The following is a 15,467-nucleotide window of genomic DNA, read 5'->3' on the forward strand; positions in this document are numbered from 1 at the left end:
ATTGATTTTCATTTGAGATTCCAACAAAGCCAATGGTACATTCGAAATAACGAAAACCGGTGGGACTCACAAGGTTCGGGAAATTTTAATTTTGTTCTCTTCTTCTGCTACAGTCCATACTATAATCGTGATTATCCATCAAACGTAGCTAATAAATTAAAAGTCAAACAAATCAATATGAGAACCCCTGATGAGTACGGATCGTAGTGTTTAGAGAGGACAGGTGGACTTGGTATCGTTTCAAATTTTAAATGCAGAATAACAATACCAGGAACTTGTAATGACTCCCAGATGATTATATTCTTCTCGGGCAAAGTGAAAAAAAAATATTCATTTTGTTTGAAAAATGAAAAATTTCGATTAAAACTATCACTAAGCAAACATCCCCTTCTCAAAACCACCCCAACTGTGCGGCATCATATCCGTTTTCCTTCAGCAGCTCCAAACATGCCACGAATCTTGCTGATCGGTTATCACTCCACTGAATGTTGATGCGGCCATGTTCGAGTGCCTGCTCGATAGCTATACTGTTCCCCGCCAGAATTGTCTGCTTGAGTGCAACGAACTGCTGCAATTGTTTCAGCTCCTCGCTGGTGGTAATCTGCTGTGCTAGAACCTTCACGTGACTGGCAAGGCGTGATTCAAAGGATTCCGGATTGACGCTGCAAAAACAATGTTAAGTTTAGAACAAATCATTGGTCAACTCCAATTATCAAAACTCACTAGTCGTGCATTTTATCAATATTATCGAACAGAAACTGCTTCGCTATATCGTTTCCCTCCGGTTGTTCCGCAATGGCGTCAAAAATCACGGTGGTGTCCTCCAGTCGAATCGGGGATTCTTCATCGACAGACCATCGCAGAAGAGATTCAATCAGCTCCGCGTCCCGAGTGCATGCCAGACCTTCTGCAATAGCAAACCGTTCCGAGCTAACGACATTGGGATCGCGGTAGCGTTCCCATAGGAAGTCCCACTCGAGACGGGTGGATTCACGGATTGCGGTACAGTACACGATCGATCGAAGATCTAGTGGAATCGTGTTTAGTTCGCTGACGAACCAGTGCTGGAACAATTCCAGCGAGGTAGCGACACAATCGCCGATATCCATGCTGCAAGCCCAATCGGCAATTGTTTTCCTCAAACGGACCTGGCCTAAGCTAGTGACAAAGTAGTCTGCTTGGAATATGTTCAACCGGTGGTAGATTGGAAACAGTAGGTGACTTGCGTACGATTGGAATAGGTTGTAGTATCCAGAGTTGACCAGAACGTGATCTAGAATGTCCAAATTGGAGAGTGCGGCTTTCAATGGGATGTACTCATATTCCACGGGGAGATAATTGAGCAGTGAAAAAGCAATTGAGTAGTCTTGCAAACCAGCCCAGGCCAGATCCAAAGCATCATCGATGAGTTGAGCACGGTTGATGGCGTTTATTTTCTCGAAGTTTGGGCTGTTTAGATAAGCTGCCAACATGCGATAGTTAGGGTAGTCATATTGGACCTTGTACAATCCTGCCATCTGATTGTTCAGCATGATCCATTCCGTAGCTAGAGAAACATTCGTTAATGTTATAGTGGCATCATCAACGCAATCCAACCAATACTGAGGTTGAGTTTGGTCGAAATTCAAATTCTGAGACGTTGTGATGGTCAGAGGAATCCACCAACAACTTGTGTCATCATCGATTGTTTCATCATACAAGAACCTCATTTGTCGCAACGTCACCTTACCACCCTCATAGTCCCGTTTAACGTATACAACCGGATAGCCGATTTGCAGAGTCCACGAATCCATCACTTTCTTCACATTAAAATCACCCGCAAACATTTTACTCTCCAGTGCTTTCTCCGTCAAAGTCTCCCACAGGTCATCCTGCTCCGCGTTACCGAACTGGTATCGTTCCAAGTATCTAGCCACCCCGCCGTAGTACGTATCATCCCCCAGGATCATATGCATCATCCGCACAATAGCCGATCCCTTCTTGTAAGATATCGAATCAAACAGCTGAGGGATCTCTTCCGGGTTTCCGATCGTGATCGACACCGCGTGACTACTGTTCAGCGCATCATACTTGAATATCTCAAGAACGTCCTCGATCACTATCTCATCCATCGATCTCCACTCGGGAAACAGGTACTCGATCGCCGTGAATTCCGTATACCGAGCAAAACCCTCGTTCAACCAGAGATCCGTCCACCAGCGCATGGTGACCAGATTCCCGAACCACATGTGGGCTATCTCGTGCGCAACCACCGAAGCCACAAAGTGCTGATCGTCAAGTTCTGCCGTTTCCGCTGAAAACTCCAGTCCCGCTTCGGTGAACGTCACCAGGCCCCAATTTTCCATGGCAGCGAACAACATGTTCGGGATGGTAATGAAATCAATTTTCGGCAGAGGAAACTGCAGCTCAAACTTTCGCTCGTACATGTCGATCAGTTTGACGGCTATTTCGTTTGCAAATCGTAGATCCCCGATGGCATTTCGTCTGGTCCAGGAGCGCACCACAACGCTGGTGAGATTATTGCTCGGCGATTCTGCGTAGCCGTAGTCGTTGATCGTGTAAGCTACCAGATAGGACGACATGAGCACAGTCGGCTCGAAGTGATCCACGACCCAGTTGGACGAATGCGAAGGACACTCGCTTCGCACCAGTGGCATGTTGGACAAAGCATTGTAGCGCTGGTGATGGCCAAGTGAGATGGTGAATGTGGCCTTCAGTTCCGGTTCGTCGAAGCATGGGAAGGCACGACGGGCGTGAGTCGCTTGGAATTGGGTTGCCGAGAGCCATCTGTTGATTTATTTGGGTAGACACGAAGTTGGTTTTACTGATCAGTGTACTGCATAATACTCACGTTCGTTGTTCACTATCCGGATCGATGTAACTACTTCGGTAGTAGCCTACGACTTCCGATTTTAGCTCCGATTCAAAGGGAATACTCAGCCGGTAGTGGTTGCCTGTGCGGAGTCGACCGCTGGTTCGAACTATTAGAAAATCGTTCAGCAAATCGTAATCAATCTTGCTTAATTTGATCGTTCGGTTGGTCATTACATCGACTAGCGCAGTTTTTTGTTCATCGATTGTTAGACTTTTAGCATGCAGAGTTATGCTATTCGTTGCGTAGAAAGGTATCACCTGTGAATGGGAAAGGAAGGAACCTTTTAAAATCCGGAATTGTTCATTTTATAGCCGCGGTCGTAGTAGGCGTATCTGAAATCTTTTGACAGCAAATTGTTTAGAAAATCTATATCTTAAGACGGTAACAATTTCACGTTGACGTTTTTGTGAATGTACAACTGTTGTTCGGAAGGTTCAGAGGATGCGTCGTAGCAAAACTTACGATCGGAAGCTGAGTGGAAAGGATTGAGAACAATCAAGGCAAACCCGGAACTCTCGGACTACGATATAGCCATATAACACAACTCTAACCAAAGTACCATCCGGAGAATCCCGATGCGAAAAGGATATCGTAATTTCTGTGTCTGCAAGCAAACAAACTGGACGCTGCAGCAAAATCTTTTGGCCAAAAGACGCACTCGAAAGTTGTACAACAAGGTTTCGACGAATACGAAGGATGCATGTTGATGGATGACGAAACGTTCGTGAAGATAGATTTTGATCAATTCCCAGACCTGAAATTCCATAAGAGAACTGCCAGAGGAGATGTCCCCACCAAATTTTCGCTGATAAATTTGTTCTTGCTTTGACAAGGGATTTGGACATAAAGTCAAGGTACTCGTTACAAATAAGACAATAGATTTGAAAATGTATAGGTAAGAGTGCCTACAGAAAATTCTCCTTCCGTGTATTATGATTCGCAAAGGTCCGGTGAAATTTTTGTCAATTTTGGCCTCTGTCACCTCAGTCGAGAGGTGCTTCAGTGGTATCATGACAATGGGGTAGATTACATTGAAAGAGACTCTAACCCTCCCAAGGGATCTCGGCAAAAAAATGACCGCTGAGGTTGAACCCCTGGACTTTTTGTGGGTATCCAAAGGAAAGTACGAAAATTCATCGAAACTGTGAAGGAATAATCTTTTTTCAACATTTTTTTCTGTAAACAACTCTAAATTATCTGCATATTGATACAAAATTGAACCTTCAATTAATTCCGAGATACAAATGGTTTTGTGTTTTCGCATTCTATGGGTTTTAAACCTTAGTTGAGGACTGTAGAATCGAACCAAGGGCATCGAATTATCTTTGTAGAAGGCTTAATAAATGTGGGATTTGAGAAGATTTTTTTTCCATTGAATTATCTTTTGTAGTTTTTAACGTTTTCCGAATTTCATGCTAGCTCGACTGGCCATTGGCAGCATACTTGAAATATTTAAAAAAAATTAGACTACTTTTTGAAGAGGGCCATTTTTTTTTCTTATTTTTTACAGAAATTTATAACTCAAAAGTTATAATACCTACAAAATATTGGTGATTGAATGAAATGTAGGAAATTGTTTGAATTTTCATTTCAAAAATACACGAATAAAATTATACTGAAAAATTTATTTTTCAAGATAGAAAATCAGGAGCGTTTTTTAAAAAATTCTCATAAAAATTACCAAAGGTAACAGGGCGGTTCTTCCAATTTATGGGATACTTGTTGGTAGTTGTATGGAATATTCATATGCTTATTCAATATAATTCTTGTCAGAATTTCAATTAAATATGTTTTTGAGAAAAAATAGTTTTTAAAAGTATACCCGTAATTCTTTTCCAAATATGTTTTGAATAATTTTTTTTTGAAGATGAGTTTGCTATTTTTTAATGAAAGCTTTAACAATTTGCTATATTTCAATGTGTGACTAAAATTATGTACGTCTTATAGTCAAATAGTTTTTCTCAAAAATATATATATTTTTAATTCTGAACGAAAATTGTATGAATAGTCCAATTAACTTAAAACAACACTCCCCATCGGAAAAAGGGGAACTGTTACAATGACAAAGTTTCTTTTAACAAGTAAGCGGCCATTTTAACTATTTACGTTCAAACAACAGTACACCCAAACTAGCGTTGGCAGAAAACATTTCATCATCATGTTCATCTGGGTGAAATGTGCAAATAATAAGCTGTTTTTAAAGATTAAAAAAAGGTTTGTATGTATGCGAGCAGACATCTCTCTCTCTCTTTTCTCATTTCATTTGGGATTGTGCAAAAAAAAAATCATACGACGTCAATGGGGATCGAACCACGGCCGCCTGGAATGCGAAGCTATTTCACACGTCCACGCTGTCCATAGAGCTGCCAACGCTGATATACGGAAGCGTGATAATATTACACCTCATCATAAAATGAAGTTGGAAAGTGTTTTCCAAGAGGGTAAAGAAGAACATGGACGAGAATATATCTTTCTCTGTCTGGGCCGTGTATTTGGCAAACTATACGAAAAGCTTTCATATGCTTTCATTTAAATGTGTGTCCTGTTTCGCTCGTTTTGATATACATGTATTGGGGAGTAGAGCATTCTCTGCTATTTTTTAGCTCATTTAATGTAATAAATCGGGATGCCATAACATGAGCTAAAAATTAACTTTGGGTGTATGAAGGGAAACTTCATGAGAAAGGTTGGATTTTGTCATCATTATTTACTAACTGAGAATTGGTGACAAACAATGTATTATGTATTATGTATAGGGCAAACATAAGGAAGCGGAGAAATAAATGTTGCACCAATTTTGTGTGATTGTTTCTTTTGCTGAGTATTTTGCTATCGCTACATACAGGGTTTTCCAACTTTAAATTCCGAAAGTAAATTGAAATAAAACACACTTAGAATTCGAATTTCGATGAAACTTTTATTTCAAATTAAAGTTTGGTTTATGCCATTATGTGTGAAATACAACATCATTCAAATGTCCACCTAGGGCTTCCTCGCACACCTTGATCCGGAACAGGTAATTTTCGATGACTATTTATTTCGGCACATATGAGGCGGTATCTCGGTCATAACTTCACGAATGTTGTCTTTCAAATGTTCAAGAGTTTGCGGAGAGTTGGCATAGACACGGTCTTTCGCATAACCCCAGAAAAAAAGTCTAGCGGGTTCAAATCGCATTATCTGGAAGGCCAATTGGCATCACCAAAACGCGAAATTATGCGTCCCTCAAATTTCGTTCGCAATATGACCATGTTCGGTCTTGTTGTGTGGCACGTGGCGCCGTTCTACTGAAACCACATGTCATCCGTATCCATATCTTCAATTTGTGGCAAAAAAAATCGGTTAACGATCCATATTGTAAAATGGCAGACATTCAACTAACGATATGACGCTTTGGTTGACAGCTATGTCAAACGGTTGTTAGCGCAAGGCTGTATACTTTCGGAAGCCCGAAATGGAAAACCCTGTACAAATGGTTCGACGACGTGGTGCACAAAGCGAACGATAATCTTGCTTTACTAGCCGTGTCTTGCATCTATAAATCATTATTGAGATGAAATTTCAAGCAGGTAATTATAGATTTTGTGATTTCAATAATTTATTGTTTTTGTCTTAAATTATAGAAACCTAAAACTTCTTCAGTTCATTCAACTCTATCAATAGTTTCATTGCAAGGCATATTAATCGTAGACATTTTATCTTTCGAACGAAATCGTTCAATCGACAAAGAGGTTTTGAGGCTCGAACCTTGTGCCTCCAACGTAACGCTCTCTTTTTCGAATTCTCCCAAATAATCATTCATCCATTCATTGAGAATTGATTCAGATGCTACTTCAAACAAATGGTCACTAAACCAACGATAGTCCTACGTCAACCTTGCGGTTAGACGATAGATATAAACCACTTCCTGTTTGTTAATTTGTTGCTTGCTCTATTTTTCGATTGACGTTTTGGTTTGGACTCTCGTAGCGAATGGGTTAAATGCACAGAACACAGATATGCGAGAGATGGGAATGCTTTCATGTTTAGTCAAATTAAATCTTCAAATAACTGAGACAAATCCTAGAGAAATTCCTATTCGATTGGTACTCAAATCATCAAAATCCATCCGCAGTAAAAAGCTAATAATGTTTAAGAGGGTATTATAGCAGCCATTCCATGGTAAACCGATATAGTGGTTCTCAGATTTTCGTGAAAAGTGGTAGTTTTGTTCTTTATCGCAAAACATTAGAACCGTATTTTTTTATTTTTTTTGTTAGGGTGCCCATTTTCATTTTAGGGTGATCCGAAATATTTTTTTCATTTTTTCCAAAAATGACATTTTTCAAAAATTCATAACTTGTGAACTACTGAACCGATTTAGTCGGGCGACATATCAAACTAAAACTAATTAACTAATCATTCTTGGAAAAATTCTACGCTTGCAAAAATTTCAGGTTTTGGTTTTGTCATTATTGATTGTATTCGTTTTTTAAAGTTTTCATGGTCTCGGGACCAAGGGCGCTATATTTTTTTATATTTTTTAATGGAAAGCTGAGGATTTTTCACATAACATATCTCGAAATTATTTTTTTTTTCGTTTTTGAGTTATGATTTTTCAAAGTTAACCGATGGTCCGAAAAATCATTTTTTCCTATTTTTTCCACAACAAAAAATCATAACTTTTGATCTACTAGACCGATTCAGATGATCGACATATCAAATTGAAGCCAATGAGTCTTGTTTGAAAAAATATTACCCTCTGAATAAAAATAGATTTTGTTTTCGCAATTATTGATTATATTTGTTTTTCATAGCTTACATCGTTTCGGGGCCATAGGGGGTCTTCGTAGCCACTTGGTTACGCGTTCGCTTCAAACTCAGGGCCCTCAATTGACCATCTTTGTGTTGTTATAGAATAACTACGTCCACGCAAACATCATCAGCGATGGAGATCGATCCACGGTCGAAATTAGATCGATTCATCCATACAACTGCTCTGCTCTGCAAGAAACATCGGGCTGCTGTTCTATAAATAACCCAACAATGATCAATATCAACTGTCTCCGCTGTCCGGTCTGCTGAACAATGGAAGAACAGATAGAATACCCTTACGCCGAAATGGCTACTACTGTGTAATTTACCGTAATGTAATGGAACAGAAAACTTAACGCCTAAATGGCTACTTCCCGGCTCTGTTACAGCTAAAATGCTATTGAGCCTAATAAATAAATAAATGGGATAAAAAAAATTGTTTCGGGACCAAGGGCGCCATATTTTTTTATATTTTTTCCTGAGATTTTTTCACATAATATATCCCAATACCAGAGAGGTTTTATTTTTCGTTTTTGAGTTATTATTTTTCAAAGTTAACATGTTTTCGGTGCGAAACCCATCCCAGGTTCCACTATTCGTCGAAGGCCTCCCAATCTATGGTGGGATAGCATATGTTCCAAGCTTTATGTAGAAAAATCGAATGCATTTAAAGCTTTTCGGAAACGTGGAACTCCTGAAAATTTTCAAACGTATTTAGCCCTTGAGAATCAGTTCAAAAATTTGATCAAAGGGAAAAAACGTGCTTATTGGCGAAATTTCGTGGGAGGTTTGTCACGAGAAACGTCAATGAAAAAATTATGGAAAGTGGCTCGAAACATGAGAAATCGCTCTTCAACGAATGAAAGCGAAGAATATTCACATCGATGGATTTTTAATTTTGCACGAAAGGTTTGTCCCGATTCCGCTCCCATGCAAAAAATTGTTCGAGATATACCACAAGATAGGTGCGATCTTGATTCTGAGTTTCCGATGGTAGAATTCTCTCTTGCTCTCCTTTCATGTAACAATTCTGCTCCGGGATCGGATCGAATTAAGTTCAACTTGTTGAAAAACCTCCCTGATGTGGCGAAACATCGCTTGTTGAATTTATTCAATCGGTTTCTGGAGCATAATATTGTTCCAGATGATTGGAGACAAGTACGAGTTATAGCTATTCAAAAACCCGGAAAACCCGCGTCCGACTTCAATTCGTACCGCCCAATAGCAATGCTGTCTTGTATACGGAAATTGTTGGAGAAAATGATCTTGTTTCGCCTTGATCGATGGGTTGAAACGAATGGCCTACTCTCAGATACACAATATGGGTTCCGCAGGGGCAAGGGGACGAATGATTGTCTTGCGTTGCTTTCTTCAGAAATTCAAATGGCTTACGCCGAAAAAAAACAAATGGCTTCAGTATTCTTGGACATAAAGGGGGCCTTTGATTCTGTTTCAATAGAGGTCCTGTCAGACAAATTACACTCTCGGGGTCTGCCGCCTCTATTGAATATTATGTTATATAACTTGCTTTGTGAGAAACATTTGAATTTTCTCACGGGGATTCGACAGTAAGTCGGGTCTCCTACATGGGACTCCCCCAGGGCTCATGTTTAAGCCCCCTTTTGTACAACTTCTATGTAAGCGACATCGACAATTGCCTTACACAAAATTGCAGCCTAAGACAACTTGCAGATGATGGAGTTGTGTCTGTCGTAGGATCAAACGAATCCGACCTGCAAGGACCCTTACAAGATACTTTGAACAATTTTTCAACCTGGGCCATTGGGCTAGGGATCGAATTCTCCACGTAGAAAACAGAGATGGTGGTTTTTTCTAGGAAGCATAGACCAGCAAAACCAAAGCTTCAACTTTTGGGTAAACCGATCACTCATGCTATGTCTTTCAAGTATCTTGGGGTCTGGTTCGACTCCAAATGTACTTGGGGGGCCCATATTAGGTATCTGAGTAAAAAATGTCAACAAAGAATAAACTTTCTCCGTACAATTACCGGCACCTGGTGGGGAGCCCATCCCGAAGATCTTATTATGTTGTATTGAACAACTATTCTCTCAGTGATAGAGTATGGCAGTTTCTGTTTTCAACCAGCTGCCAAAACACACCTCATCAAACTCGAGCGAGTTCAGTATCTTTGTCTCCGTATTGCGTTGGGATGTATGCCCTCAACGCATACCATGAGTCTCGAGGTTTTGGCAGACGTACTCCCACTAAAAGATCGCTTCAATTTATTATCTCTTCGGTTCCTCATCCGGTGTAAGGTTATGAACCCATTGGTGATCGGAAATTTTGAGCAGCTTATCGAGCTAAATTTTCATTCTGGATTCATGAGCTCATATCATGAATTCGTCTCCATGCAGGTTGATCCTTCTTCGTATATTCCCAACCGTGTTTGTTTTCCTGACTACATCAATTCCTCTGTGCATTTTGATCTGTCCATGAAGCAGGATATCCATGGAATTCCAGATTATCATCGATCGGGGATCGTTCCTACGATTTTCGAAGCAAAGTATGGGCGTGTCAATTGTGATAATATGTACTTTACTGATGGGTCCTCTATGAATGAGTCCACAGGATTTGGAGTGTTCAACAATTTTTTTAGCACCTCACACAGTCTTCAGTATCCTTGCTCAGTGTATATTGCTGAATTTGCAGCAATACACTGGGCGCTGGACAGCGTCGCCTCACGACCTGTTGAACACTATTACATTGTAACGGATAGTCTTAGCTCTGTCGAAGCTATCCGTTCAGTGAGGCCGGAAAAGCACTCGCCGTACTTCCTTGAGAGAATACGAGAAATTTTGAGTGCTTTATCCAGACGCTGTTATGTCATTACCTTTGTCTGGGTCCCTTCACATTGCTCAATTCCGGGTAATGAGAGGGCTGACTCATTAGCAAAGGTAGGTGCAATTGAAGGCGATATTTATCAGCGTCAAATCGCCTTCAATGAATTTTATTCTTTAGTTCGTAAAAATACCATCGTTAACTGGCAACGCAAATGGAACGAAGATGAATTGGGCCGGTGGCTCCACTCAATTATCCCTAAGGTTAGCCTCAATCCGTGGTTCAAAAGTCTGGACTTGAGTCGGGACTTTATTCGCACCTTCTCCCGACTCATGTCCAATCACTGTTCGTTAGACGCGCTGCTTTTTCGTTTTAATCTTGCCGACAGCAATCTCTGCGGTTGTGGCCATGGTTACCACGACATCGAACACGTTGTTTGGTCGTGCGAGTTGTATCTTGTCGCCAGATCGAATTTAGAAAACTCCCTTCGGGCTGGAGGAAAGCAGTCCAATGTGCCGGTGAGAGATGTGTTGGCTCCGTTAGACCTTGATTACATGTCCCAAATATATGTTTTCTTTAAAGCTATCGATCTTCGAGTGTGATTGTTCATACATCCTTTTCCCCTCCTTTTCGTCCTTCGCGAGCTATCGGTTCCCTTCCTACTAACATTAGAATAAGTTAAATTGTAAATACATATTAGATGTAAGGATAGTTTTAAGAATTGAGTGTGAAGTGTCAGTGTGAATGAGAATGTGAATGTGAATGTGAGTGCGAGTGTAAACACATATCTCCTTACATCCCATCCTTTTCCTAATGAAAATATGTCACCCTTCTAAACTCGAGTCGACCGTTTCCTATTTCATTAACCATAGAATTAAGGAAACAACATGTTGATATATGCTAGTTGAAATATAGTTAAGAGTTTGGCTCCTTTAAACTTATGTAACTGAGCCTGTAAAAATAAACGGATTAATAAAAAAAAAAATGTTTTCGGTTTTCGTTCAATATTTCTATGTGACTAGACTGGATGTATGTGACTATAATTCAATTTATTGGCAAGTGTGTTGTTTTTTCAAAAAAGGCTAGCTAGTAGGCTTTAATTTGACATGCCGATAATCTGAATCGGTCCAGTAGTTCAAAAGTAATAAATTTTTGACAAAAGTCATTTTTGGGAAAAAAGGGACAAATTATTTTTTGGACCATCGGGTAACTTTGAAAAATAATAACTCAAAAACGAAAAAAAACGTCTCCCTGATTTCGAGATATGTTATGTGAAAAATCCTCAGCTTTCCATAAAAAATATAAAAAAAATATAGTGCCCTTGGTCCCGAGACCATGAAAACTATAAAAAACGAGTACAATCAATAATGGCAAAACATGGAATTTTTGCAAGCGGAGTATTTTTCCAAGAATGAATAGCTAATTAGCTTTAGTTTGATATGTTGACCGTCTAAATCGGTTCAGTAGTTCACAAGTTATGAATTTTTGAAAAATGTCATTTTTGTAAAAAGGTGAAAAGTCGATGTTTCGGATTACCCTAAAATGAAAATGGGCACCCTAACAATAAAAATTAAAAAATACGGGTTTAATGTTTTGCAATAAATAACAAAACTACCACTTTTCACGAAAATCTGAGAACCACTATATCGGTTTGCCATGGAATGGCTGCTAGTGTAGAAACACGAATATCGGATGTTTTTTCAAGCTCCGTAAAAATAAAACAAATAATAATTTTAACTACCCATTATATCATTTTTTGTTCATCTATCTTTTAACAATAAAACAAAAATCGATGTGAGAAAAAATATTCCTAACTAGAATAGTTAGGTGGTGATGAAGTGAGAGGGTTCAAAAAAAGTTGTACCATGGCGTACACGATTCCAGCCCTTCGGGTTATCTGAAACAGAAAAATCGAACAGATTCTGAATCAGTAAAGATGCCGCTATCGCATGGACCTCGGACAAGTCAAAAACATATTTTTTGACAAAATGGCGGCTGTTTGAAAAACAAAATGCGGTTCAAAACGCTTTTTCTTACGTTTCCCGATTTTTTAATCGGTGAAAATAATAAAATTCAGAAAATAATTTTTTTAGAGGTTCATGCGATAGAGAGATGCCTGCAGATTGTATCCATATAAATTCGACACGAATCGGTTCAGTAGAACCTTGAGATATCGTGTTTGAAAAAACTAGTTTCGAGAAAAACGCGTTTGAAGTTCATTGCTATGGCCGTAGCAGGTTGAGTCACCGCATCACTAAAATAGCTCTAACTCGGTAAATAATAGAATTTTCGATAATTCCTTTCTAGGGTATATTCTTGAATGCCTAAACTACAGAAATATGAAGGGAAAAAATGTTTTTTTTTCAATTTTCTAGACTAGAATACTGCCTTAAACTGTTTCATAAGAACGTGATATGTTATTAAATTTGGTACTCCTAATAAAACGTAGTCGCACGTTATAAATAAGATATGAAATCAATGTTTTTCTGTTAGATCAGCATTAAAAATGTCTGCTATGAAATCTTGATAACATTCTTCATAGGCCCTCGATTCAATTTCCATAACATTTCATTTGTTAACACCCCAATAATAGCTAATTGTCTCAGACAGATTTTGTGTTTTGCTATGCAAAACACGCAAACATGGCAGGTACCGTGGAAGAAAGATTCTTTAAAAGCGTGGAAACAAACTGTTTTAGTTTCTGGGGAACGATTCGGAGTGTATGGAAGGCGGTTACCCTACATATTCGTGGTCGAATTAATTCATTTTGACCATGCGGTTTCCCATCCCAGAACAAACACAATCATTTAACATTCGGACGCTAAATGTTATGGAAATTCAAACAAGGGCCCTGTACCGGTGATTCTCAATGATGATATTACGATCTGATATCAGTTGTAGTTTGAATCATCACCTTCCTTGACCGCTTTTTTTTTCGTCTGCCAATCATTGTTTGCAAATAATCTGCTGATTAGGCAACACGGTAGACTTTGTCTTGCACGCTGCTTATCAGATGCAATGATATTCACGAATTGTCTACCTTGGATCTTGAACTTCACCCATTTCGTTGTTTATTCGCAGGCACATTCGTCACTTTTTCCCGAGTTGAACTGATACTCACAGTTATATTGACAACACCATCAAACCAAAATCCTTCGCCGTCGTCTCCAAGATAAGTGTTCACTTCAAGGTCGTAGTGCACAGGGATGACTTCCCGCGGCAATCGATAGCTGGTATCTGCGGGCTCATCTCCTGCAGTCACCATCACGGCGGAATGCATCAGCAATCCGACCAGTATCCAAAAAACGATCGCCATCACACCGTTTGATTTTCACTGGTTCACTGATCTCTGGGCGTCCCAATGATGCACTTCTTAGTGCCCAATTGGGAACTTGTTCTGGCGCGGTTTAAACTGGTTCAACCAGAAATTTCGTCCCCAAAAAAAATCTATAACACGGGAAGGAAGAACACCAAAAAATACATTCCTGCAGTCACAAAAACGTCGGAATGCGTCCTGCGCGAATCGAGTCTGGCGTCGATATGAATCAATTCACACGTGCCCGGTGGTCATATATCATCCATTGAGCACCTAGTCTAACACTTCTAGAACCAATCAACACGTTCCGGCTACCACCGTCGATTTAGTGCGCGCGCGGTCGTCTTTCTGCTCTGAGCATGACCCATTAAGGGTGCACCAAGCCGTTGAGAACATCGAGCTGCCGATCGTTAAGCTGGAGGCCAATCCTTGGAGGTTGGCGGCGCCGGTTCGTCTAGCGGCTAACATGAGCTGCGTCGAGTGAGATCTAGGTACTGACTGCTCTTCCGCAGCTGCAGTGAAAATTCAATGTAGTTACTAACAAGAGTGATAGGGTGTGAAGATGGAGCAGCAGGTGTGTGAGATGCGGCCTTTGAACTTCAAAAATGTTCTCCCACGCTACTAACGATATAAACGATAGACATTACATTAGAAGGTGATGCTTATAATCAAATTGCTATCTAACATGGCGTGTGTTCTGCACGGAACAACATGCTCCAGCGACTATTCGTGCGATGTTAAATTAAGTGTTAACAAATGTAAATGCAGTTGGCCAGAAACTGTCAGATGTCAGGAAGACGGTAACCATGTCAAACCGAAAACCGTTGATGCCAAAACGTGTTTTGAACATAATTAGTACATTAAATCGAATTTATCATTACTTGCGTGTAGCCAATGATATAGCGCTAACTGATGCACAACAGGTAGGTATCATTGCGTAGGTCTCACCTAGGTCAGTTTACCATGTTAAACACACATCCGAAACTTTTTCGCATGAATTATATATTTGTTGGATTAATTAAACTGCAAGAAAAATAGTACCTATATTGATTCACACAGCGCACAACGGTCAGACGCGATGGCTAGACGACGACGCGAGCGATAACAATCGTTGCAGGGCTCCGGAGGCGCTGGACCGGAACAATCACCCGCCGAGCAGTAGCTGTATCACTGCGTGGGTGAACTAGGTCAGTTTTTGATGTAGAACTTATATCTCATATGTCAATATAATTGTACAACAGCAGTGTTTGAATTGATGATCAGTTTATTAGGAGGTGCATCGCTTACGTCGGTCAGACGGCTAAACAATGGGAATCGGAAGCAGTCATGGCGCGTAGTGTCCTCCGTTGATGCACGATATTTAGCCGGCGGGTCTAAGATATGTTTGTGATTCGTTTAGTTATTCGAGTGACATGAATAGTATCAGTTATCGGCATCTGTTCTGATCTTCAACAATGTTCGTCAATCGTTTCCAGTTCGTAGAAACCGGATGATTTCACGTCGATCAGAAACTAGCGATATGTAATGTCTCATGCTTTATAGGTCTAATTCTTGTTTTTTCCTAAACCATCTGAGATCGTGACAATCTCTGCTTTGTTCGGGATGCTCATTGTTTTTTCAACATAATCACCTCTACCAAATGTGCATTAGGGTGCCAATGAAAATGGCCATCTCGAATTTTAA

The 15,467-nt window shown here is 40.0% G+C and overlaps 1 protein-coding gene across 2 annotated transcripts; it reads right to left on the minus strand.

Moving 5' to 3' along the window:
- Positions 1-290: 290 nt before the first annotated feature.
- LOC129776759 (aminopeptidase N-like) lies at positions 291-14,918 on the minus strand. 2 transcript variants are annotated; one of them, XM_055782594.1, is made up of 5 exons: positions 14,733-14,837; positions 13,590-14,296; positions 2,852-3,132; positions 724-2,787; positions 291-662 (listed from the first exon to the last, which is right to left on the minus strand). In XM_055782594.1, exons 2-5 carry the CDS (start codon positions 13,782-13,784, stop codon positions 392-394), a joined length of 2,811 nt encoding a protein of 936 aa, XP_055638569.1. In that variant the 5' UTR covers positions 13,785-14,296; positions 14,733-14,837; the 3' UTR covers positions 291-391. The 2 variants fall into 2 exon arrangements, with proteins under 2 accessions (XP_055638569.1, XP_055638577.1); XM_055782602.1 differs by lacking the exon at positions 13,590-14,296 and having other exon boundaries at positions 14,826-14,918.
- Between the last annotated feature and the right edge of the window lie 549 nt (positions 14,919-15,467).

The sequence above is a fragment of the Toxorhynchites rutilus genome, chromosome 1 (genome assembly GCF_029784135.1).
Source record: "Toxorhynchites rutilus septentrionalis strain SRP chromosome 1, ASM2978413v1, whole genome shotgun sequence".
NCBI lineage: Eukaryota > Metazoa > Arthropoda > Insecta > Diptera > Culicidae > Toxorhynchites > Toxorhynchites rutilus.